Genomic DNA, 27,570 nt, shown 5'->3' on the forward strand with positions numbered 1-27,570 from the left:
AGAGAAGAGACAGCCCGAGGTAGCGGTGCTTGTTAATGCGATGCCTTTTCAGCTGGCTGAGTGTGGTGGAGAGTACTGTACGCGCAACGTGACATATAATAAGGGGTCTTTACCGCTGCTAAAATACAATTTAAAAAAGAGCAACATTTACTGGATTCATTCCCTGGCTGCCTGCTGCTGGAGAACGGTGGGCATTCTGAGCACTGGTGTTACTTTCCAGACACTGTGTTTAAGCCCTGCGTGTGAACCAGGGTGTGTGTAAAGTTATATGGTGTTTATCGGCCAGTGAAATGAACCTGGTCAAACTGATGGCACCAAGGGCAACACACAAGAGGTCTCAGAACAAGGTCTTAAGACATGTCAGCTCCGCCAAGCTCTCTGAAGGCAGTGTCTGGCCCACTCCAATATGCTGGCTAATATCACAGCTGTTCAACGACTGGCCTTCGCCGATGTACCATCATGACTTTAGTTATGGAGCCGGATGAAAAAAGTGTTGATGCAGCCTCACTCACTTTCTTGCCTTCAATATCCCTCTTTCCAAGACTGCAGCCGGTCAACAGTCAGCAGGTCTCCTATTTGATTAATGTGGAAGGAGCTGATTAATCCCGTTTTGATTAGATATTGGGAAGAAAGGCAAATTAATCCTCTAACACACTTGCACTTTTTTGACCCAGCTGTACCACCATATTTGATATCCAGATATCACGATATACAGGTATCAACTAAGAGTCTGCTCAAGAAAAATTAGGTACCGTACACCACAGCCTACACCATGACAAATTCATATCCATCTAATAACACCTCAAGTAGTAACTAACAACAGGAAATGCTACCTTTCAAAAACCCTATGACATCACACTCAAACAGTGATTACATCACACTGGATTACCGAACCTTATCAGGCCAGCTTCAACTATAGGAGAGGGGTAGAAGGCAACTTTTCATGTCTAATTCAGAGCCTCACCCCCCCACCACTCACATGTCGGACAACTCATCTGGGAGGCCAGCCGCTTAGCTAAAGCTTGTTAACCTCACATCCTCTGCCAGAACAGAAGCCATTGTTCCTGTACCGCTAGCATCTAACAGGAAAGGTATTTTTATGAACAGTGATCTGAGATTAGCGCAGCGAAGCCACTCCACTTAGCTCCTCGGTGTGTGCAGCAGTAGGAGGGTGGAAGGTTTGACTCCGGTCATCCCCACCCAACACGCACACAAAGACTGAGCGGAGTTTAACCCTCACGCTCTCAGAGCAAGCGGGGCTCTGGGGTCACAACTCAAAGTGTGCAGAAAAGTCGGTGCCTCTTCACACAGTCAGTGGCCACAGAGCCACAGGCGTTGGGATAGACTCCGACTCTCCAAACCGCTTGGGCATGGTTCTTTTGTACGTGACACATAACCTAGCCTTGTACATCACATATTCATCCTGTCCAACTGCAAATCTGTTTCAAGGCCTGTGGCCTTAGACTGGTGGGATTGGCAACAATGCCGGTGACAAATTATGCAAGCTTAAGTATGGTGTTGGTCAGTTTTTAATGTCAGAGCCGGAGACACTGATGCCACAAACCAGCTGGAACTGAAAGAAACAAGGACAATGAAAAACAAGCACTCTATTGCGCAACAGTTTGACAATTCAAGCTTCTCAGCTTGCTACAGAGACAGTGCATCCAAGACACACAGTATAAAGAAATTTATCTTCATTAAGGTTAAAGTGGTATGGACAAGTGTTATAGCAAAAGTGGTATCAGGCCAAACAGAGGCATCATATAAAGATGCATGGGGATATTAGTGAAACAGACACGTAACAATGGCCTCTTTAATACATGCTTTTTGGTTATGCATTCAGAGCTCCTACTAAACCCAGGACCGGACTGCGCCTACACACGGAACCCGGACTGAGGCCTCCATTCTGGCTCCGATACAGATCGAACCTTACATTAGTCCCAGAGGAGCCGCAGGCTCCGTCTGGCTCCGGCGATCAGCAAGCGAAGCCTCGCTCCTTCCTGGGTCTGTAATTAACAGTCAGCAGGTGGCTCTCCTCTAATCTCAGCTCCTCTCTCCCTTGTTAATTGCACGGTGGAAGATGTCGCCGCTCTGCGGGCCTTCTCGGCTGTCAGATGTCCCTCGCCCACTCGCGCAACAAGCCATCCGCAAAGTGCCGGCTGACGATACAAGATTACAGTGGGGGGGGAAACGCGGCGGTTCGGTCCGGGGAGAGCGGAGAGGAAGCTGATCCAAGACCACCGCTGGATGTAAATCACGGTCTTGTCACAGAACGCAGAGGCCGGTCCGGTTCCAGGCCTCTGTCAGGAAGATCCACGCTGCCCCCCCCCCCTCCGGCCTCGCATCGCGAAGGCTGGCAGAAACGGACACGGCGGAGCGCTCGTGTTTCACAGCGGCAGAAACTCAGCCCCAACCCTGGGGAGAGCGGGAGGAAACAAAGAGGAAGCTCCTAAAAATATCCCCAAAAGGAGATGAAACCGAAAAACAGAAACGACGAGAGGGGGGGATAAAAAAAAAAAACGAAAGTTGAACAGATTCTGGCTTTAAAATAAAAGTACATGCACTGCAAAAAATGTCAGAACAAAAACAGAACTAAAAGGCTTGAACATTACAAGCACCTAATAAAACGTGCCACTAAACTAACAACGTGCAAACAAATTACAGACCTTCACCCCTTTGATTCATCTGTGACTCCATAGCTAGTGTGCCTTGTACACACATTATGATTTTAGCCCCTATTTAGCAACTTTTAGTTGCCCTTGGGAGTTTGCCAGGAATTTGTCACAAGTCTTAGTGAAATTCTGCATGTGTACATTAAACATGTCCCTGGGTTTGACACCTTAGTGCCCGGCGTTTATCAAGACCTACAAGTAACAATAATTGCTATTTTTTCATTCCTTACTAGTTGCACGTGAGTATCAAGCCATCTTGAAATTTCCACCATTTCCACGCACTGGAGAAAAGCTGAAGATGAGGAATTTATTGAGCTGTGGAAAGAGCATGACAGTTTATCTGATCTTTCTCCAAACAGCTACCGCTGCAAACAACGCAAGTACGTTAAGTGGAAATAAATTCCTTGACAGAAACCTTTGGATGGAGTGTGTGTGTGTCTTGGATTTAGAGTGAGTGCTTTATAACCCTATAGGGCACCATCAGTGACCAGTGGGCGGCACCGTACGGGTCTGAAATTGTTGCCCAGTCCTGCGGTGGTGAAACACTACGGTTCTTCGATTCCAAAAGTCATATGCGCTGTCAGGCCCCACTTCCCTGATTCTGCAGTAGCCTTGTGAAGTCCATCCTGTGCTCTTGCTTGGGAAGCACCAAGGCCATAATACGTACTGGGCTTTCCTTCACTCCTTACAAATGGACAGACATAAGAAGCCAAAAGCAGAACCCTTAAGGCAAGGGCAAGAACCGAAAACGCTGGTCATGCTAAGCAGCAGTGACCAACCAAAAGGCTACAGGCTAAAGACCACTGACAGGGAACACTGACACAACAGAGAGAAGGGAGGAAAAGCACGCATTAAACCAAAAGGATGGAAACAAGCCCCTGCATCCGACCCCGAACTTCAGCGCCACTCAAGCCCGTCCACGCTGAACGAGCCGCAGTGGGACACAGCGCAGGGCGAGCGACCAGTTTATGACACGTAGCCGCTTCAGCGTTTCAGCGTGCTCTCCATGACTCATGAGCGGCCAAACCTGATTGACCTGAAGTACTTCACACCAGACCATACGGCGAATCTGCTGCAAAGGGTCAACCGAGCACAGCCAACGGCTCATCACACTCTGACTCGTCCTAGAAACAAATGAGGGATTGGTAACATGATTTCACACCCCTGGTCAAATCTCCAGCTAATCGTGTATAACGCAGTGTTCCACGTACAGCTGGTCCCCATTATGCATCCAGGATATGCTGCAGACAAGGGCGATTTAAAGTGAAAAGACACATTAACTGTGTCCTGCATTAGGTCTGTGAGATGCTTGTCAATGGACTGAACCAAACACAGAAGAGAATAGTTTTGACAGCAGTCCGGCATGTTTTTTCGGAACATCATTTGATACTACAGAGGTGTGGGTTCAGTCACCACATGAGGCGCTGAGATCAAGGTGTCTGAACTTCAGCAGCAGCCATTCAAACGCCTAAAAAACCTGACAGTGGGGCTGACGTGAACCCCAAGTTAATGCAAGGCATTTGACTGATGCTGATCATCAGAACTGATGGATCTGCAAAAAAATCTGCAGCTAACATCTTCTGAGCAGGAACTGCTACAGTAGCCCACACTCCTTGGGGGAGGTGAGAAGTCGCATTAGAGATCCTCTGGTAAATTGAATAAAATGCAGCTGCAGGAGGACCACCACATTCACACAACTCAACTTCCTCCATTTATTTACTCAATGGGGATTTGATACTGTAAAGAATGGGGATGGGGGGGGGTTGTGTCAAGGAAAACATGGATAGTAGCTCCTGAATGACTGAGTGAAGCACTTGCCTTGAGAACAATGGCTTCATTATGCTGAGGGCCAGGGAGGGTATGCTGCAAGAGTCCCCTGATCTCTCTACTGCAGCATCCCCGAACACCTCCTGGGGGCTTCTGGGATATCAGCGGGGATGCACCCGTCCTCCAATCAGTGCATGCCCCACTCTGGTGCCCTGCGGGCCTGGCAGTGTCAAAAATAGCTGCTTTGTAACAGGAAATCTGAGTGTATCGGTAGACTGGACTCACCTTGCTTCAGTGTTCCTGCAAGCATGGGGGGGGGGGGGGGGTGCGCAAAGATAGCAATCTAACGAACAACTGCTGATTAAAAAGAAAAAAATATGCAAGAGAATCACAATTTTTGCAAATAAAGTGGATTACTTTTATGTTATTCAGTGATTAATAAAAGGCGTGAGAACATCATAATTGCACTCTATTAAATGAGACGGAAGTTTCTTATATTTATCGTTTGCTGTGAAGAATTGCATGGTAGCATTAGCAGTATCGTGCTGGATCAGACACATGGATCAGAGAATGCGCAAAGCATGATTCAGCTGACATTCCTCCATTATCGGAGGATTTTGACCGTCCCACTTTTCAACAGAATAATCAATTTGCCTTTCAGTGAGCTGACTGCTCATAGGAGTCACATGACTCCGATCTGCCTATTTGGAGACGGCATTTCAATACTGAAACCACATCACGTATCTAGGGCAGCAACGGCTCTCACTGGGAAAGAGGGAGAGGAAAATGCGGGTCACAGGCAGAAGCAGATCTCTTCCAAACTGGTCAGATCCCCCACCTAGAACCTTGAAGAGGCCTGTCCATACTCTTCACAGATGCACAACGGAGATCATCACTATATCGCACTGCCTGTATGAGGTGATGCACATGCACCATGCTTGGCGAAAAAGGCCTCAGTGACTCAAACCCTTTGAAACTGAACAGTGCCAATCATGATGTCAGCTGCTAGCAAAACCACCCCCTCCCCCCACATACATACACACACACACACACACACACACACCCACACACAAATACCACCGCCATCACCCCACTCATCCTCTGTGGGCGAGCGAACAGGTTGAACAGGTGTTTGGCTCTGCCATGCCAATTTCACAGCGAAAAAGTTGTCAGTCCACGCCAGGTTCTGAGTGGGAGGCACAGACTGATGGAGCGCTGCTGTGAGCGAACATTCCTCCCTCTCTCTCTCTGTCCTCAGCACACCACCAGGCTCTCTGAGGCCCGATTCACACAATCTGCACACTTACTTCAGCTGCTAAACTGCAGCAAAACCATTTGGCTTGTTATGGGGGTACAGAGGGGAAAAAAGAGACACCATGTCTGGGCATACAGCAGCTTCATTTTTTTTCCCTTCAAGATTCCTTTGAATTTAAATCAAGGCACACAAACCTCAGGTTGTCCTCGGAGAGATGACACTCCCCAGTCTCAATGTCTGATTCTGAGAGGGGTATAAAAAGAAAAAGAAACTCAGTCGTACTGAACGCTACATTGCTAGTCAATGCATACAGGTGACAGAGAAAACAGCTGTAGTAATAAGCTAAACTGATGTATGCCTGCAGTAGACAAACACCGACATTAAAGGTAAATACAGCTATAAAGAAATGGGAGGAACAACAGCTAGCAGTCAGAGCCTTCGCTCTAATCATTCCAATCTCTGAGGCCCAAAGAAAATCACTGTATCAACGATATTACTGCGGATTTTAATAACTGTGAAATTATCTAGTATGGCTTTAAAGGATTTTAGGTCTGTGGTATCAAAGTATAGCTGGAGATATTAGACCAATTTATATAGCGTATTACAGTCAATATCTCATTTTACAAATTGTAGTAGAAGTTATAAGGGTAGATATGGCTGCACGAGTGGCCATTCTCTTTATTCATGGGACAGCTGCTCTGAAGCACCATTTGTTTAAATACCTCTGGCTACATTTGCTTTGCATCACTTAAAGACCTTACTATGGGCAGCTGAAGCTCTTTTTGAATTGGAGTTTTCCTGAAACGAACAGAATGTATACACACTGACACATTAGCCAGTCAGTCACAACTATACCCACGTCACGGTCCTATATCACAACTATCACATGAATGACTTAACAAGTGCCAGCCAGTCACGTGCAAACCCCCCAAACAGCTGTGAGTGCAGCCCTAAAATGGAAGCATTTCTTCTGCATCCAATAGGCAACAATTTCACCACGTTTTATCCAAATCTATATATAAATTTTTCCACTTATCCACACAAAATCCCCTAAAAAAATATTTTCAAAATTTCAGCTGTTTTAAAACAGAGAAATACTGAACACATTCAGACATTTTATTTTGACAAGTTAATTTAGAATAGGCATTGCACAGTGATCTAGATTTTACTTCCAAGATTATAATGGCTTGCCTTTGTAATTTGTGATTATTTTCCTGCATTACTAACACTGCACTACCTGAGATACCCGGAGCATGTGCATTCTGTCCCTGCATAGCAACACCACTAAAAACTGCACTGCTAAGCTTCACCTTCATTTTCTTAAACTATAATACATTCAGTTTGTACTCATTAAATTATTCATTTGCCCGGCAGATGACTTAATCCAGGGTCCAGCACAGTCGGGTATTTACTGAAACAATCCAGGTTAAGTGTACTTTTGTCAAAAAGCCCACCTGGTCAGGGCTTTCAGACTAGAGCAAGCATCTCTTCACACATTAAATTCAAAGAATAATTATACCGACTGTGGGGGTGTAAATAATTTTGTGTTCTGATTTGTTAAGCACAATATCTGCAGTTATCTGTGAAACATATAAAATTCTATTGCTCTGTGCAGTTTAAGTGATTTTACAATATCTCTCTCTCACACACAGACACAAAAGGAAAAACAGAAAGACAGGACAGATACACATATATCTAAACACTCTGTGGTGTGCTTGTCTAAGCACACACGTACATGCCATTCATATCAATGTCATACCCAAAATTACAATCCAGAAAAGAGGTATTTTTACATTTTTACAACAGTCTAATTACAAATAAGGGCCACAGATGATTGCCACAGGTCCACATAGTCCGGAAAAAGACTAACTGCCAGAGGAAGATGCCTCTTGGTGCATGTTGAACTTGAAGCTCAATTTCACGTACTACACACATTTTAGGACGTGCGTAAGTAGATACCTACAACACTCGTCGATCAACAAGGCAAGTTGGCACTTCATACATTGAAAATATAAGAACTGAAACATGTATGCAGCGTAGCGAGTTCACTAACAATACACTTATTTAGTCACTGCACTCAATATATCTAGCCAAGCAAAAGCTTGGGTCTCAACTCAAATCTGCTGTGTAGCTTTGATGCACCTGTATGAGCACATATTGCTCAGCAACACACCCCCTTTATTTAGCTAGCTAAATCGTGATCCATGACCCGCATACAGATCCCTGTAGTGGCACTCAGTTGGAACACTACTACTAGACGCATATAGCTACATGGCCATCATAGGAAACAGTAGATTCTATTTAAATTTCTATTTCTATTCTATTTAAAATAGTGATTTGTGCTTCAGATCTGCACGCCACGAAGGCATTTCACATGAAAATCAGCACTTTTAATGGGCGATGGAAGGAAAACAGCTTCCAGGCGATAGTTGGCTTAGTACAAAGCTAACGCTACTGATGGCTACCGTGAACTTGCTAGCGCTTCCACACGCCCCCAGTTCTTTCCCCTGGTTAATTCCAAGGTAGCCAGCTAACTAGCATGTAGCTCGAATTTCAAAATACGAGCATCTAGCTGACTATGATGTGGCCGTGTAATTTAGCAACGCATCATCAGTATTTACCAGCTAGTTATCATGGTACGACAGAGTAACAGTGAGAAATGTGTCCAGTTTGGGTGATTATTCGTGAGAGCCTCATCGACCCAGTGACACGGCATCCCGGGGAAATTTTTTTTCACCCGCAAATCCTATCGCGTAGGTTTTCAGCCATAACCGCACCGTCCGCAGCGAACGTTATCTTGTGCAAGAGGCGGAGATGCAACAAACTGCAATTTTACAGCGGAAAGTACAGCAACTGAACACAAATATATAACCGCAAGGACGGGGGTTAGCGCAGCATCCCGCTGCAAAAGCGTCGGCAACACCGCCGCGTAAAACACCCAAGCACCGTACGGCAGGAACCCGGATCAACCACACACACACGCACGCACGGCGAAAAACGAAAACCACCAACAACCTCCCCCCCTCCAGCTTTTTTTGCCACTCACGAAGCGCGACGTACGCCGCCGCCGCCGCGTCGCCAGAAAAAAAGGGGGCTTTCGACATCGTCGGTCCCGTTACCTGGATGTAGTTGTTTTCGCAGTAATCCGCGACTCGCTCGAGGTTGGTGAAACTGTCCAGCAGCGCTCTCCGACCTGCCGGAATCTCCTCTTCCAACAGCATCTGCAGCTCCGCCATCTTTACATCTTTCACCGAAGTGATGCGCGAGCGCTGCTCTCGCGCAGGAAACGGCTGGGAATTCTACTTCCTCTCCCTCCTACGTGCCAACGTTTCGGTAGAGGTGGGGGGGGGGGGATACGACGCGCCAAGCGAACACACAGCAAACTCATTATCGCGACTATAAAAGCAAAGCTCATACACGGCAAAAAAAAAAAAAAAAAAAATCAGATAGCTTCGCTTTTACAATGATAGGATTATGGATTTCTGCAGCTACATGAATCGAAGGGGGGTCGTTTTAAAATTTTAAAAGAAGGAAAAAAAAAATCATCTGGCTAGGTAGCGTCAATCCCATCGCCAAATCCCACTGACTCAGGGATCGTATCCGTTTTGTCAAACGCTTCTTTGAATTAGTTGCAAGCCAAGTTATGCTTTGAATAAGCCTGTCAATAACTGTGAGAATGTATCTGTTATTTGTGTTCCCCGTTTACAGAGCTATTGAAGTAGAGTTAACTTTACCTAATTTACTGTCATTTTGAAACAGCCTCAGAGGTATACGCACCATTGCTTTGGTGCTGTGTAACGCATAAGAGAACGATAATGATGTAAATATTCAGACAATGTTCAAGTTCCCAAGTGTGGTTTATTTTTGATACTATGATAAGAGGTGACAACATCTAGTTCACAGAATTCAACAATTAATAGACACACTGTTGGGATTTTGAAAAGAGCGTGCGGCTGTTTTACTTCGCTTTCGTGTTTTAAATACACAGCAGTGAGTGAAACTGGTGAGCAGACGCAATGTAATGTGCTTGATGCACATTATCTGACGACTACACGATGACATAAACCATCTTCTCTTACGAAGCAAGTCGTACGGTTAAGTTTGGTAAAGTCCAAACTACCAATCGCACTGCAGAAGTTCAAGGGAACTTGGCAGTAACTGTAAATGGACACAAGAGGGTACCAAAATTCTAAATGTTCACCGTGGGTTTCACCATAGGGTCGCCGGAATCCAACATTTGAAAACCGCGCACTTCTGATTACATATTGATTACACACAGAAACTAGGAGAGGACTCTGCACAAAAATGAAGGGGGTCCTGCATCCAGATTGTTTATTGTCCTTTCGCTTGACACTATGTTGGACACACCTCCAAGTTACATCCCCATCTGTGGATATGGTGCTCACACTAACTCTTGACAAGGGGTGACCTTGAAGCTGAGCCAGACCAAATGGATGCATCCATTTGCTTCACCAAGTTTCACAGGAATGACATGTCAAAGCTGACATTAAAATGTCAAAGACTAAATAAAGGAGAATTCCCTTAACATCATCCTATAAATCCCACATACACAAGATGATGCAAAGTGAATGTCAACAGTAAAGTTGTAAAATACTATTACAAGCAAATGTGCAGGTATCCCAGTGTATGTCTTTAACAAATGTCAAGCAGAACAGATATGCAGATAAACGGTTTTTATTTATAAAAATTTACTTGTAAATGTCATTTTCCCATTATTTCAAAAGTGGGAGGTGAGAGGAATTTAAGAACTGTTCCATCCACAATTCTGGAGGCTGAAGCAGTGAGTTTAAAATTCCAAGTGCAGCTGAAACCGTCAGTACAGAGGTCTGCTTCCATGAAGACGATGTCACACAGGTAAAGACATCCACATCCTGCCTGTGCAGCAAAGCGAGGCTGGTGATTCTGAATTCACATTCAGGTTTAGTTGCTTGTCTGTTATTGTTTAGGCAAGAGCTCAAATAAATCTGAATAAAACTGCAAGAGCCTTGCAGTTTTCAAGAACCGAAGCTGACTGGCCCTTATACCTACCCTGAAATAGAGGCTAAAATCAACTTCATGTTGGGCTACGTCAGGTCAGTGTCTGGTACTAACAGCAGGCCACGTGGGTTCGGAGATATGGCCGTGCCCATGATCTGACACAGGTGTTACAGGTGAGTGAGTTCTTCCTGCGAAGGTGAAGCCAGGAGCGGTGCAGCCTTAACTCCTCTTCGTAAGAGTGATCCAAGTGTCGTCTTTGGGGGTGGACACCAGCTCATACCTGGCCTCCACCACCTGGCTCTCTACCTGGTGGAGCTTTAGTTTGCGCACCAAAGAGCTGAGGAGGACAGTGGCCACTGTGTAGGCGAACCTTGGGGAGAGATGAAGACACAGGGTTACAGACACTACACTTGTTTGAACTGTTTGAACAGATTCACTGGGAGGCTCCTAAGTTTTTTAATGCTGATATACACAAAATGACTTTAGCCGCAATTTAAGGTGATTTTTGCTAGCTTTGATGTTATCAGCTCATCTTTCATTCTCTCCACGGTTTGCTTTACTAAAAGTCTCTTTGATGGGCGATGCTGATAAATCTTTAATTATGACTGCAAATCCTTCATCTTCAAAATAAAATCTGTCAAGGCAGCAGATGGAACAGTTAATCCGAAACCCCTTTTTGTCTATGAACGCAGAAGAGAGCCAGTCCAGCCTTTGCTAATAAAGCACATACACAGTGCCCAGGCACTCTCAACACTTCAGTGTGGGAATGGAATATAACACAGACAGCCTGGGGCTGGACAGAGAGGAATGCTTTTGTCTAATGGAAAAGAGGCCTTTTAACGTTTACAGACAGCAAGTATGCTGTACTGATCCGACACAACATTTAAAATAGAAACATCACACTACGCCTGTGGACACACACACACACACACACACACACACACACACACACTCTCTCTTCACCTAAGCTCAGGGCAGGCCTGGTTCCCTGAGAATCCGAGCAGGGCGAAGCTCTTCTTGGCAGCCTCATCCTCAAATCGATCTGGGTCAAACCTGCAAACAGAGCAGGCTGAGATAAGGAGCAAAGCAACTCAAATATGATCCACTGAACTAAGTGCCAAGTGGTATGCACTATAAAAAAAGTGCCATCCCTATGATCAGATGATTCTTTGTACTATTACAAATACACACACACACGCGCGCGCACACACACACACACACACACACACACACAAACCTATAAGGAAGGGTCCATGTTTCTGCATCTTGCAGCACCACTCCCAAGGCATAGATCACAAGGGTCTGAAACACATGAACATCACACATTTGCACATAATTCAGTGAACATGGGGAGTGCATCTAGTGTTCCAAATGCCAGTCCTCATACCCCACCCCACCCACATACAGAATTCCCTTTCTTCCACCATTCAAACCTCCCCATAATCTTCATCATGAGGGGGCACACACACACGCACACACACACTATCACACTATTACAAATGCGTGTAAAAATTCAAACAAACTGGTGTACATACACATTTGCGTATACATTTTTTCACTGCATCAGTTTCCTAGATAGGTAGTATCTCCACAAAAAAGCTTTCAATAAAAACAGTTACTCACGTATCATGAGTACTTATTCTCTAAAAGTCAGTATTAATATGTGTTTAAAATGCATTCCCTTGACAATACTGTTATCAAAATAAATCCAGGTTGTACTAAAGAAGTTGTCTGACATTACCAAAATGCAAACTAGACAAGCACTATTCCAAAGTTCAAAATGCAACATTTCCTAAAGGTGTAAAATACTCCTTAGCAGAGATGTTGGCAACTATTTTGACACCTTCAAAGGAGGAAGTGTACACCGCTTGTTATGGTACACCAATTTGCCAGTTTGCATTCCCTGGAGTTTAGCACTAGCTCTGTGGGGATGGAACGAGCCACATCACGCTCTCACACACGAGAGAGCAGGCCCAATGCGTGACTTGGTAGGAATTACATCATTCTAAGCAGTGTGATCACGTGTTGGGAACTGTTCAATGCTTCTAACATCCATGTCATTTGTTCCACACCTGAGTGATAGATCATAAAATGATTAGAATGTAACAGCCACATGTGGAAGCACTCTTTTATTGCATCACTGTGTTGCCTACTGTTTACTTTTCAGCACTCAAATGGTCAGTAAGTAGACTACAGCTAAACCAAATTCAGGATAAAACCATTCCCTTGTCCTGTGTCTCGTCGTAAGTAGAGAGTGGCATACCCCCTATCTGTACACACTGGGACATGGTGTTTGGTTTTCTGTCATATAATTAGTTTAATTTCATAACAGACTATTGCAGGTTAGTTTGCCTTAATCACAGTTTTCTAAGTTTTATTTGAAGTAGTTTCTTTGATTTCTTTAGTTGACTCATTTTGAGTTTATTTTCTTTGTTTCCTTTCTTCTCCGTTTTCAGTTTTGCCATCACCTTCATTTTTCAGCAATTTTAAAACCAGAATGTCAAACCACTAATGGCTTGGTTTAATCTTAAACGGTGTTTGTGTGAATGCACTTCTGGTAAATGCATGCTGTAGGACACCACCCAGTTCAGTTTGGAAAGTGAATTTTGAGAGGACTTCCTTTGCCTTTCAATACTATTTTATGGAGCAGGGCAGCTGGGTTGTAACAGTACCTCTTTTGGAATGATGTGCTGGTCAACTCTCCCTTCCACCTCTTGGAGTCGGGCTGCAATGGGGGTCAGCTTGGCCGTCCGCACTGTCTCATTCAGCACCTGCCGGCAGTATCTGCAGCACCAGACAGAGTTGGAACAGAATAAAAAAAGGCCAAGACTTAAAAAACAGACAAGTAGCCATTTCGTTATCTGCTCCATCTCAAGGAATGTCACATTCAGAGGAAAACCTCAGGTATGATCCAGAAGATGCAGGTCTTAGAAGTCACCTGAGCTGTGGGATCTTGTCAAGGGAAACAGGCTCCTCCCCCAGGACATCCTGCAGCTCTTTGTGAAGCTTCTCCTGCACTTCCTCTGAGGTGGACAGGAAGTGCACTGCCCAGATGCACACTATGTATGACAAAGTGTTACAAACGAAAGTGCTACTGGTCCCATGGAGAGAGAATAAATGGCTGTATATATATATATATATATATATATATATATATGTGTGTGTGTGTCCGAGGTCATTCTTAGAGTGACAAATTTGTTTGAAAAATGCACAAGGAAAGGACAGATTTTCATATAAACTCCAAAAGCATTGGGAAATTAAACTGCTACTCACGATTGGCAGTGATTACACAGCCTGCAAGAGTGAACACCATACTGTCCTCCATCACCTGCAGAAACACATCACAGGTACTCTCAGTACATCAGTCTATCACAATGCAAAAAAATATATCACACACTAATTTCATCTGTTTGTAAGTGTAACTGTAGAGGTAAGCTATGACTTAGTGTAAGTGGTTAATCTTTTTCTAGGTAAGATTACTTCTCCTTCAGGTTAGCCTAGATAAGATTAGTTACCTAGGCTTACTTGAAGCTTACCCTAGGTAAGATTACTTCAACCTTACTTTCTGTAAGGTTGTCTCCATCACTGATGCCACCCTCCTGTCTCTAGATGGTGTACCTTTTTCTGGGTTAGGTTACCTGTCTCTCCGTAAGGCTAGCCTGCAGCAGAGAGTCCATGAATGTTGACTGGTTGGAGCTACTTCCCTTCCTCTCTTTCGCCACTGACTTCAGAACACTCTCCATCTCAGACAGCGCTGAACAGCACACATACACGTACACACACACACACACACACACACACACACACACACAGATATATTTTCCCAGTTAGCATGTGGCTTTACTGCAGTCACCACACATGGCACAGACTTTCCATGACTCCCCAAATGAAGGGCTGATTTGCCTCATTGCCTCAAGAGGGCGACACTTATCCTTTGCTTGGCATAGCTCGCTTACCATCCTCATAGTGCTTTTTGCGGGTGGAGCTCTTCTCCAGAGATCCATCCAAGTAGCCCCTCCCTATCTCCGACCAGATCTGCCATGACAGAGGTGCACAGGGTGAGGGAAAAACGGTGCAGAAACACACACGGCAGCTCTAAAAAGTTATGAACACACATACACACACTCGCATGCATGAGGGTGGGGACGGCCTACTTACCACCTCATGGTTCTTGCGGAATCGAATGACCGCGGCATCGTCATGGAAGCGGCTGCCCATGGCCAGCTGCGTGACAGCCTTCATGGCCAGCCCCAGCAGGTGGGCGCAGAGAGGTGTGTGCTGGGATGGAGGAAATGACGACCACTTCTGCACCAGCTCCTCCGCCAGCTGAACAGCAGGAAGCGAAAGAGGAGGGGGGTGGAGGGGTTAAACGAGGAGAGGGAGAGAGAGGTAAGATGCATTGTGGTAATTAACATCACATTGCACACAAAGGTGCCTTCATATCACGGTGTTATTTATCTTATCAATAAATGTATTGATCAGGGGCTACTGTTTCAGTGCAATTCTGTAGCACTCTCTGACCAGCGTTTCCTCACAAGAGTGCAAGTTCAGCAATTCTACTTGCCCTCCTCCTCCAAAGCAACAAGTCAGAGTCTGGTATATATTTTCCCCGTGGATAATTAATTCACAGTTTGACATTAACGACTTAATTTCACGGTCAGTGGGAGCTGACAGCTCTTAGAGAAATTACACTCAGTTATGGTGCTGGGAGAGGGACAACAACATCAGTGATTCACTCGTGCTCTGATACCTTCACAGATCACTCCCTGTCTGGTGTTCCTTATTTATGACTGAGTGGCAGCTTTTCCACTTCTGTTGTCCAACCTCAATCCTGCTATGGACTTATTCCACCTACTTTTAACCACTGATCCTAAATCACCTGCTTCTAAAAAAAAACAATTCAAAATAAAAGTCTGAATAACCTGGGTAGCTGCCTTAGGCAGATGTCACGCTTTGCAAGATTAGACTATTGCAAGTAGCATACCAAGAGTGGAGATGTGGCTATGGCACCAGGATCAAACTTGATATTTGTACCCAAAAGGCTGTAAATTTTGGAATGGACACTGCTGTTGTATCCTTCGACAAGGTCATTTAGGTAAAATATCCCGCTACTTAAAAAAAAAAAAAAAAGTATATATATATATATATATATATATATATATATATATATATATACATATATATATATAAAATATATTTACAATTCATACAGAGAAAAGAGGTGAACCAATGCATCCTGGGCTTTATATGAGGGTTATATAACCACATAAGGATTCCAAAATACCTTTTGTTCTAAGCTTTAAAAACTTTGCTTGGTGCTTTTCACCATGGATACCTATGATATTGATAGTAATTTATTCTTGCAATGCATATGGGACAACATTTTGATATGCATATATTTCCTTATATTACTTTATGATGAAGTCACTCTTCAGTAACCAGCCTGTTAGATTACACGAGGAGGAGGAAGATTTCAGTGTCTCTCCCTAACAGTGAGTAAGTGCACCAGAACAGAGCAAGTAGCAAACACCACCTGCCCAGTCAAAAATACATTTCTGCACATTCGGCAATGGTTCTGAGGGGCAGCACACCTTTTGCAACAGAGGGAAGTTCTTCTCCAGGGTCTGATTGATGGCGCTCTCACACACCTTCTTCCTCATCAAAGTCTGGGTCGCGTCGCCACCCTGCCCAGACTGGTATCCCAGCAACGACTTCAGCATCGTCTCAAAGGAGTCCGCTACAGGGAGGGAGGGAGGGGAGAATGAGTGTGCGAGAGGAACAAAGAGCCAGACAGAAGGAGAAATAAACAGAGGCAGAGGGTCCACAACGGAAATGTGGGGGAAAAAAAGACATAAAGACTCATATTTTGCAACCGGGCACAGCCTCACTTACCAGCCTCGTTCATCCAGCCTTACAATTGACGACCTACAACCAAGCACTTAGCAGAGATAAGCATTCATGCATTGCTAGGAGGAGCACTGCTTGCTACCCCACATGTCCCTTATGTGATAACATACTGCTGCGTACTGATTGAGCGGGTGAGTCAACCACTGATTTTGATTGCTCTGTTTTTGTGCATTCATTATCTCACTTTAGAGCACAGCTGTCACCTGATATGTTATCAGACCTAACAGTGCACATATGAAAGGCTACACCGTGTGTGTGTCTCTCAAATGTATGAGGAGGCATTTTCCAGTACAAAGGGGCATTGCTATTTCTGAAAGCAGAAGGCTTTTGAGGAGACCTATCTAGACACTCACTGGCCTGAACTGTAACCCACCTATTCCTTCCCTGGTCCTCACTCATCCAATGTGTAACCCACCACTTGTTTCCCTGGTACTCACTGGTCCGGTTGGGGTTGATATGCTGCCTCAGCTGGTCCACAGAGCCCAGACTGACAACTGGGCGGCGGCCGAACCAGAATGACGCCACAGGGCCAAACTGATCATGTAGACCAACCAGGAACTCATGCAGGCTGCCTCGGTCCACGATATCTGGTAGGTTCCCATCCCTGAATCATAACAAAGGGTCAGACAAGAGGGATAGCTACATAGAGGCCAAACAGAGAGAGGACACCACAGACAGTCACACAGCCAATGAAAGCAACACATACTTCTCTTCTGTGGGGTTTAGGCCAGGGATTCCAGATGCTCTCCTTGATGACTGCATTAACAAAGAAAAAGTTTACAGGACACAAAATATAAAGGCAAAAACACCTGAAGGGTAAAACCACAGGTTAAATACCACTGCAGGTCACTCAATGCAGCCACTTCCAAAGGATTTAAGATAGTCTAACTTTTAACTCCTGCAATGATGAGAGCGCTGTGCGATTTCTGAAACTAAGATTTCAGGGCAGTAATTTTAAGGTGCAGCTAGCAAGACGGCAAGCGGGTTCGTGTTCTGTAGCTGTTTGTGATCTGCTACCTAGTTAGTCATTCACAGGAGAGTATTCGTTTAATGTATGACAGAAATATGGTTCAGTAGGTCCCGATTCTGACTTCTGAATTCTTCTTATGGTCGTCTGTGGTTTTGCATGAATGATGACTGCTATGCTAGCTGGCTAGTTCGCTAAAGGAGTTGTCCACTGGATAGCCAACTTAGCTACATATAGTCGATAGCTTGCTACATGTGAAAGATGCATAATCAAATGCGCGCTGACATTAGAAAGAACTGTTTGCTTTGGCTAAAGTATCATATGCTTAGAAATTAGATTTTACAGCATCTTCTTTTGACTGTCTTACCGGGTACAAATAAAGGACTGCGCCGACAAGGATAATTACAAATGTTACTGCAAAAATAGCAAAATCCAACATGTCTATTTCTTTTTTCTTCAACTTGCTTTGTGTAAAATATGACACATTAGCTGTAGTTAGAGTTAAGGGCGATCCCTTAGATGAACTTCTGACATTACGTATCCACTGGTCTCAGTACACGTACCACGTCCTACAGCGGATGTGTCTACACAGTTCTGTGATCATTTAACTGGCCTATGCTGAGGCTAAAATAATGCATCTCTGAGCGCATAGATCATGGTGCGCGTGACGTTCGTGATGAAATCAATGAAAAAAGAAACTCAGTTTCAGCTAAATGTCCAAAATACACCCAACATATTTTGATGTAGAGGTACCAGTCCTATGTACGGCAAATATATTATTCTTGAAGACGATGCCTCTCCATTCCAGCAATTTCGCATCTCGTGATTGTTTAATAGACTAGATACGGAATCGGATGTTATTAATTCAACTAATGTCACGTCCTTAGTTGAGATAGATCATTAGAACATCGATTGTTCGTTAGCTAGATAAACACATTGTGCGACTGTTGTACTTCACATGCTACTGACGTAGCGTGACTGAATTCCAGTACGTAAAAAACATGATACCAAAGTCGTCCACTGGGTTGCAGTAACGGAGCGGTATTTAAGCGCTGCAAAGCCATCAGCAGTGACTTTAATGCTGTCTGTGGGCACATGCAGGTGGCCAGGTCAGGTTTGGCTGGTTCAGCCAAGCTGGCTGAATTCTCACAAATTTCCTACCAATTTGACAGATTAAGAAACAGCCACCCCAACCACACACACACACACACAATTTCCATCAACTTAACAATGTCATAGTTTTGGCTTCTTTTGGCTGATGTTGGGTCAGGTCACGTTGGGTTGACAGTTTGAAATAATGCTAATAATCGTGGCGTGAGCATTCCACTATAATTGATTTTGGTGATATGCAGACAACTACTTGAACAGTACAGTCACTGTTATGCTGTGCTAGTATAATTTGAAGAAAGTTGTGTCACACAATATGGAAAAGTACTGAATATTTGATGATGTGCAGCAGCTAGGCATTTCCACAGGGTTGCTTGAATGTGTCAAGATATATTGTCTTCATAATTGTGATTTCATTTTTTTCTACACCACCTCAATTTTGCCTTGATACATTTGTAACTTGATGCTTCTTTATGCTCTGTGGAGGAGGAGCAGGTGAATTACCTGAGATCCAGAAATAATTTGGAGGACGTTGACAATAAATGTGGAACCTTTCTGTCAAGCTTTCGTCCAGCTTCTTAAAATGTTGGCTCACAACTGTGTTACACATCTACAGAGAGTAAGTTCATTACTTGTTTTCTGAAATTCATGATTTTTATGTGGTGTTTTACCGTGAAACATCCCATCCCTGAAATCTTAGATGTGCCCTTGTAAAAGCTTCTCCTTGCACTGGTTTTTGTCAGTGCTTGGCTGTCAAGTGTCTTTATTTCATGTAGCCTCCAGTCTTATTCAAATGTTCCTATTGTGGTGCAAGGCCATACACATGTACAAAGGACACATGTTCTTGTATAAATAAATTGGTCAATAATATTTTCATGCAAATGAATGCAGAGTGAAATGCTGTATTTAAAAAAATGCATTTTACATCATGTAAATTAAAAAGGTCTATATATATATACACACACAGTTATCCATAATACAAAAATATATCTCTTAAAAACACAAACAATTACATGCAAACATGAACTGCAGTATAAAAGGTCATCTATCAAACACAAACACAAAAACTCCCTCAAGAAGGGATTTCAGACTTCTCTTCCAGTCTTGGGTACTCCTCCACCTCCATCGCCATTAGGAACTCTGAGAGAGAAAGAGAGAGATCAAACATTTGTGTGTATGTGTGTGTGATTACAGCATCTGACGCCCTACAGTGCACCATCTGATACACCCACATACAGTATGTCCCAACATGCACACATACACACATGTACTCAAAACTCTCCATCACTGCTCAGCCTGCCAGTGATGAGACATTCTCTTTGTTTTTCTCTGAGAACTATGTCTGTCATGAACTCAGACAGCTGAGGTTTCTCTGCTAGCTCATGCCCTTTTCCACTGTGAAGCTGGAGCTAGGCTACTCAAAGATGACTGACTTAGTACAGCATAACATTACATTACCCATAACTAGGGATAGCACATGATGTCACAATGTACAAAGGGGTATAAGGAGCTAGCTTGGTTCCAGCTCTTCAGTGGAAAAGGAGTACAATTAGCCCATCTGGTCTCAGGTTTATAGCAGAACAGAAATATTGTTGCCTTGAGTTTCCTGCTTTTATCACTTTTGTTACCATGGTTACTGATATGACTCTGATTGCTGCATCCTCACTCACCTTCTGTGTAGTCCAACTCAGGTCGTGTGGAGACAAAGACCCAGGCCAATCCGACCAGTAGTGCAACCACCAGGTTCACCACAATCCAGGGTTGCAGGATCTGGTGCTCGGAACCAGGGGGCCTGTGGGGGTGGGCATAATACTTTGAGACTCATAGCAGATGCACAAAGGGGCTGTTCCAGCCCTAAAGACACTTCCTCTTGATCAACAGGTGCATAAAACATGGTCTGAATACAGTGGTCTGAACTGACCTGATATCAGTGACCCTGCAGACACTCCCTATGGATAAACAGGTCAACAAAAACTCAGTGCAGTGATCTGAACTGAACTGAGATCAGTGATACAGCGCAGCATGCTCACCACAAGCTCTCGTTGGCAGTGGGGTAGAGGTGGATACGGTCACTGGTCATCTGCTGACTGAGAGACAGAATCAGAGCCGTGAAGTATACTGCAGGGAGACAGGGAGAGGGCAGAGCAGGGTGTTAATGCCTCTGTACCAATAACTGGACTACACCCTATTCACCTACTGCTGTGAGCCAAGCCACTGTACTAAAGTCTGCTGTTTGAAAGTGAGTAAGCGGGGTGTTCAATCTGTGTGTCCTTTATATTGGAGCAGCAAGTTTAAGCAAGATCTTTTCTTTTCAGTACTTGCATATGATCATGAGTAGGGGCAGTTCCTGTAATCATTGAAAAATGTTGTGTATGAATTTCAGTTCATTATAAACCACCATAGTTGCGGATCGTGTTAGTATATCAGATGGTCTGTTGAAGTAAGCACTGTTGAAGTAATGTTTTTATGTTGAGTCGATTTTGCGTGGAATACCGTTAGTTGTCACTGGACATTTTTTACTGTTTGGATACATTGTCTTCCATTTATTTCTCCAAAATTCAATGCATCTTTAAACTATCCAAATGTACTGCTGTGAGGCAGATTAATCCAGTTTACTTTGGCTGATATTGTTGTTTGCGCTGGTCATATTGTGTATCATTGGTTGATTTCAATTTTTTGTCCGTAGTTAGCATGAGTATGATTGACTTATTGTCACTCACAGAAGGAAGCAAGTGCCACAGGGTCCAGAGTGAGGAAACCCCTCAGAGCCATGGAGGCCTTAGCAAGATTTACCCTGAGAGAGAGAGAGAATGTGAGCATATGAGAATACGAGAGACCAAATTTATCTAGACTTTCACTTAACATCACCTATAAAGACTATACATAAAATAATACAGGAATGAATAAAACAGGAACAAATAAAGCCACAAGTATGTATACGAAGTGAGAGAAGACCTCATTTATATTACACTGCTGACAGAGAGAGAGAGATGAGACACAGAGAAAGACTTCCTCACTTTTAAAAGACCCTCCCTTTTTATGACACCAGTGACGCTCCCACACAGGTGCGCTACCTGTCGAAGGCAGAGACGGTGCTGATGGCGAGCAGCAGGTAGAGCAGTGACTGGGCGGGGTAGGCCAGAGGGTGGTACTGCTGCAGTAGGTTGGACAGATTGGACAGCTCCTCTCCTGACAGGACGTACACCACAATGATGTTCCACACGGCGTACCCCGCCAGGAACCCGTGAGAGAACAGCCCGACTACCCTGCATACAGGATATATACACATACACACAGAGCACGCATGCACACGCGCACACACACACACACACACACACACACACACACACACACAACATGTGCACACAAGGCAAAATGACGTTTTACACCTTAGTCCTCATTCATGTAGACGTTTTGTGATTTTTTCGTCCTCTCAAGAGCAAATATCTAATACCTGAATGTACACAACTATCGGGTATTCTTTACAGTTATGCCCACTATGGCTCATATTTGTTTGTGAGGCAGTCTCTTCCACTTCCTTTAAGAGTTGTGTAATGGTTCTGTTAGTTCTGATGTGGGAAACATTCCCGCCCCCTGCCCTCACCTGAACCCACTGTGCACCCTCATGGCCACGTCCCGAGTCGTCCACAAGTGTCTCATTTCCATGAAGTCGTCCGCCTGATTGCCAGCCTTGCCCATCTCCAAGCGGTCGGCTGCATGGAAACGCCCTAAACAGTGACACACACGCCGTCACCAGCACTCACCTGCACCACAACATACCACACACCTATTTACACCCAGCAACAACACAAAATACTACACTCTCCAATACACCACATGTACACCACATGTACACCACATGTAACCACAAGGTAACCACATGCTCCTCCCAAGAGTGAACAGCGGGGAAGTTTCTATTAAAACTCTGAACCAGGTAGCATTCTCCTGCATGCAAGAGTCTCAGAGCTTTGAGATTTTTTTTGGGGGGGGGTTAGAGTTGCAGGGGGTAATACTCACTGCTTCTCTCAACGAACACTTTTTCCATAGGCTGGCTAGCTCCCGGCGGGGCAGAAAACAGGGACCGCTGGGGAGGGGGTGGCTGCATGTCTGTGACGATGTCCTCGTCCTCTACGCTCAGCTCGTTCGTGTAATGCATCTCCACAGGCTTGGGCTTCCTGTGGAGAGAGAGAGAGGGACGTTCGTCCTTCATACGAGGCCCTCTTATAGAACGCACTGAAGACGCAGCTTCCCCCCACAGACTGGACCTTCAGTACCGCTGGCTCATGCCAGGACTCACTTTTTCTTTTTGGTTTTACGGGTCACCTCCTCCACATCTGTGTGCTGCTCGGCCCCCTCCCCATTCACCAAGTCCGGCGGCGGCACGGGGTCCCCCTCCTGGTCAGCCCCCAAATCCGGAGAAACTGCAACAAAACACTGCAGACTTTTCAAATGCACAATGGTGATTTAGCTCTTTATTTTTAGTATTACATATTTTTAGCACCATTTTTCAGCATGACGTCTACTGTGCAATGCCAGCTGATTCTACATGCTGTCCTCTGTGTTTTGATATTTTTATTGCTCCTGTGATATTTATTGAATGATAAAAAAATGAGAGAACCGTACACATACCCATACACACGGAAATACAAATAAAGCAGAGTGAGAGAGTGAAGTAGTCTTAAAAAGGTTGCCGGTTCAATCCCCGCTGGGATACTGCTGCTGTACCCTTGGGCAAGGTACTTAACCCACAGTTGCCTCAGTAAATATCCAGCTGTATAAATGGATAACATTGTAAAGAATTGTAACCTATGTAAGTCGCTTTGGATAAAAGCGTCTGCCAAATGAATAAATGTAAATGTAAATATAAATGTAAAATATGGCTTAACATTCCCTGTCCTCCTTCCTGCAGGGGGCAGCAGTGTTACCTGGAGGCTGCACCTTCTTCTTCTTCTTCTTCCTTTGCAGTGGCATATCCTGGGGTTCAGGGGTCAGGGGCTCCCTGCTCTCAGACTGCCTGTGACTGTCCACCCCGCCTGTCTCCATTCCACTCATTTCCATCCCTGGCTCTGCAGAGACACACCAATGAATTCACATATTACACGACACATAATAGGACTAAGTTGAAAAAAAGTCACTACACAGTAGACAATTGTATGAAAACTGGCAAACATTTCTCTGGGTCTTGGATGAGACCACAGTTTCATCATTGTCTCCAGGAAAAAATGAGATGGTTACCAAAATGAAAACTCAGACCCTTATGTGACAGTGGTCTGGGTCTGGGGTCTGATTTTAGTGTGGGTCTGGTCTTGTGCTTAGTGTGGAGTCTGTGGCTGACTTGAGGTTGGTTCCTTTTAAACTCACCCTCTGGGCCTTCCACTCCATTGGCCTCTTTTCTTGACTTCCTCTTTTTGGTTCTGGCAACTGGCATTTCATCTAATCCAACATGGTAAAAACATGACAGATGAATCAATAGGTGAGCTGAAAGAATTTAGATGGTTGAAACTGTTGCAGTTTTCACTCCTCGAAGATTTTACACATATCATAATGCCTCATGCACCTTGAGACTATATAGCCAACTGCAGGTTACTGATTTTATTAGTATTTGCTCCACATGTGTTTCCTCCTACACTCCAAAGACGGGGTGTCTAGATCAAGTGGTGCCTCTTAATTCCATCTGTGTGCGACTGTGTCACTTTTACGCCCTATGCCTGCGTAGTTTGGCTCTGGCCAATGCACCCTTTTACGGGAGAATGTTGTTATTGAAAATGGACATATGGAACTACAGCCTCAAGATGCTCTGGTCTCCCTTGAGATAGACCCAGAAAACAAATGGCATTGAAGGATTTTCTAAAGTTCTTATATTCACAGAGAGAACAACATCACTACCTGACACTGGTGATGCCTGATAAGGAAAAGACATCTAATGCAGACCCCAAACTTCAGGGCGCCATTACCATAGAGTTTACCCACAGTGACAGTAAAACACTCACCTCCTGTGTCTTGACTTCATGTGTTCACACGCACGAAAGCGAGGCAGAGAAAAGAAAAATGTAAATGGTTACTTCAGACACAACACCAATGTCACATGTTACCTCCAACTGTTTCTCTAAATTTGTCTCCTGTCTCGTGGAACTCTCTAGTGTGAAGGATAAGCCGTCATATTCTGTTGGTTGGCTGTGATGTCCACAACGGAACTCACACCCACATGATAGCTAACAGCTTGCTTGATATAGCCCTCCGGGTGAGGAGCTTTAAGATGAATGGATTACATGCTAATCCGGTTCAGAGGCGCTAACTCCTCCTCTACCTCACATAACCAACTGTCATAGAAGTGTCTGCATCTCCACTATTTATGAACGGGAATCCAATAACATACACAGAGGATGTAAAATCCTTCCAACAAACAATCTCTTAGTAGCAATTCACACTGGAGAGACAGGGCAATTAGGGCAGTGCTAGTGAATACTTAGAACATGATCAAGTTGTTGTGACAACCCTGTTCTGTACAATCTCATTCTATGTCAGCCAGTTTTCTACAATTCAGCCTGTTGTACTGTGGTCTTAACCACAAAACCTGTCAGCTGATAAGACAGTATAATGATCGAACTGTCAAGGAATTCTCCCTTGTCCATCACAATTCCACAGTCAACATTCCATAGCAGGAATGGCATTTTCTCTGTTGAAATCCAATTTTGTTGCTAAAGTTAGCTACCTGCTAAAGCGGACTTAAAATACATTCAGTCTCATATACTAATGTATTTAGCATCAGAGCAAGCTGAGACATTTAAAGATTTTCTCTCTGTCACAATTCAGAAAACATGTACATCATCTTTGCCCAATTACTGCCAGGTTAGCAATCAGGAAACTTGGAAACTTGGTGTCAAGAATTCATAATGGAAATCTTATCATAATGCCTCTATAACCTGTTAGTTACAGTTGCACACAATATTCCTTCAGGCAAATCCTGAGCTACAGAAAGCCACCTGCTTTAATGCACTCCTGGCACACAGTGTGCTGCTACTGCTATAGCACACTGACTCCTAGAACAAAGTGCCTTCTTTAACACACTGACTCCTGGCTGACAACGTGCTTCTTTAACACATTGACTCCTAATCAGCACTAAGGGGGGATCAATCGAAAGAGTAAGTTGCTGGCACAAACGACTGCTCAGCTGGGTTCTATCTGTAGTATGTGCATCATTATTTACAACAACCACACCCAGTCATTTCCATAAGAAAAAAGATTCACCTTGGCATGGGGGGGAGAGCACGCGGTCCACGCTGTAAGAACATAGGGAGACACAAACAAAGACACAAGATTAAGATTCAAATGCGTATACTTCTGCACGGCACACGTAGGGTAATGAACTAAACACTGAGCTACAAACAACTCACAATCAAGTTACAAACTCATGAGGAACAGAGGCTCACTCTGTGGAACCAACTGCAAATAAAAGACCCCTTTTCTGTCAGAATACAGAACCAAATTAAAGTGTACGCTGTGACACTCAGTTGGGCAGGAAAAAGGCTATGAATTGGCAATGTGGAAAGGACCTGCTGAGAGGATGAGGCCAGACAGGTGCGGCGACCCTGGGGAGAGACTGTGTGAAGGTGGGATGAAACGAGCTCCCACCCCGTCAGAAGCCAAACCCACAATCTGCTGTCACCTCTCTCAAAAGGCAGCAGTGTGGAATTCTGTTTAGGGAACTGGCCCTGCTATCGCGAGGCTGCATGTGCAAATCTTTGGGACAGTGTGCAGCCTATCCAGTGGTATATGGATAGCATGCAAGAAGTGATGTTGTATGTCACATGTATGTATACATAGCAAATAAATGACAAGGATTATACATGTTTACAGCCGCAAGACACAAGTGTGTCCAAGGAAACACTGCAGCAAAACCTCACTATTGCCTTTTAATCAGAACACTCATAATGTTATCCCTATATATCATGCATATAATTGACATTCCCATCAGAACCCAACCAGTGCCAGATTCTAAACACACCCCACTCCCTCATCACCAGCTATGATGACTGATGTGATAAAGAAATCAATACATAGCCTACACATCCAATTAAATTTTTTTATTTCTCACCCAATTAAGCTGTAGATATCAACAGTATTTGTATTCATCTTTAAAGAGTATTTACTGGTCTGTGAAATCTTTCATCAACCCCAATAAAATGCTTGTTTTCATTATTATTAAACAAAATGAATAAATGAAAAATAAAGGCACTGGGCCATGAAATGAATTTCCGTGCCCCCTAGGATGTCAACAGTGTAACTTAATAGAATACAATTCCAACAGAATTCCACAAAAAGTCAGCAGGATGAGGTACATGTCAAAGATTATTCTTGATATAATTTTGTTTTATTTTTTTTATAAAGGGTTGTATTTTTAAGTGTCCAACCACAGGTAGTTAAGTGAGTTGCAGGACAAGATAACATGCGTATAGCACAACAGCATGCAGCAACAGAATTACAGTAATGCCACCTGGTTAAATAAAACATGTACACAATCAACTTGCCACTGTCCCCACAGGCCTATCCAAACCCCAAGCATTCCTTGAGCAGAAAGGGTCCCATATTACCCCTACACATACGTGGCGTGTCAGACTCACCGCTTGCTTTCTCCCCATTCCTCAGGAAATCTGAGGATGGCTAAAGATACGGCCGTGTCACTGCAGGGAGGGGACTGGCCTAATCCCAGGCTAAATCCCTGCACAAAAATACAGGATGCCAAGGACAGGATTACCAAGGCCCCGGTCACAAAGAAGCCCGGAGGACAGGAACTAAATACAAAAAGTGAAGAAGCCTAAGCGGGCATGAAAGGAGCGTCTGGGCAATGACATGAGGAATCAAGAGCCAAACTCCAGACTGGCAGTTGCTGATGCAGC

At 44.2% G+C, this 27,570-nt stretch overlaps 3 protein-coding genes across 3 annotated transcripts in view; all 3 read right to left on the reverse strand.

The window, feature by feature from the left end:
- The window catches only part of LOC118785949 (abl interactor 2-like), a 43,719-nt gene extending 34,722 nt beyond the window's left edge, over positions 1-8,997 (reverse strand). The window contains 1 exon segment of the mRNA XM_036540906.1: positions 8,814-8,997. Coding sequence (XP_036396799.1) covers positions 8,814-8,930 — 117 coding nt within the window. The 5' untranslated portion in view covers positions 8,931-8,997.
- A 1,406-nt stretch (positions 8,998-10,403) lies between these two features.
- LOC118785554 (cytochrome P450 20A1) lies at positions 10,404-18,157 on the reverse strand. Its single transcript, XM_036540304.1, has 13 exons — positions 17,934-18,157; positions 17,306-17,355; positions 17,037-17,203; positions 16,284-16,429; positions 14,851-15,018; positions 14,649-14,727; positions 14,331-14,446; positions 13,966-14,020; positions 13,631-13,751; positions 13,365-13,476; positions 11,930-11,994; positions 11,656-11,745; positions 10,404-11,062 (listed from the first exon to the last, which is right to left on the reverse strand). The coding sequence occupies exons 1-13, from the start codon at positions 18,003-18,005 to the stop codon at positions 10,912-10,914; spliced, it is 1,392 nt and encodes a 463-aa protein (XP_036396197.1). The 5' UTR covers positions 18,006-18,157; the 3' UTR covers positions 10,404-10,911.
- Positions 18,158-19,745: 1,588 nt separating this feature from the next.
- Positions 19,746-27,340, reverse strand: LOC118785555 (transmembrane protein 237A-like). Its single transcript, XM_036540305.1, has 13 exons — positions 27,295-27,340; positions 25,922-25,953; positions 24,664-24,677; positions 24,035-24,106; positions 23,599-23,739; positions 22,971-23,094; positions 22,691-22,848; positions 22,278-22,401; positions 21,748-21,939; positions 21,394-21,467; positions 20,704-20,791; positions 20,344-20,465; positions 19,746-19,813 (listed from the first exon to the last, which is right to left on the reverse strand). The coding sequence occupies exons 1-13, from the start codon at positions 27,310-27,312 to the stop codon at positions 19,746-19,748; spliced, it is 1,227 nt and encodes a 408-aa protein (XP_036396198.1). The 5' UTR covers positions 27,313-27,340.
- Positions 27,341-27,570: the final 230 nt, after the last annotated feature.

Source organism: Megalops cyprinoides, chromosome 11 (assembly GCF_013368585.1).
Source record: "Megalops cyprinoides isolate fMegCyp1 chromosome 11, fMegCyp1.pri, whole genome shotgun sequence".
NCBI lineage: Eukaryota > Metazoa > Chordata > Actinopteri > Elopiformes > Megalopidae > Megalops > Megalops cyprinoides.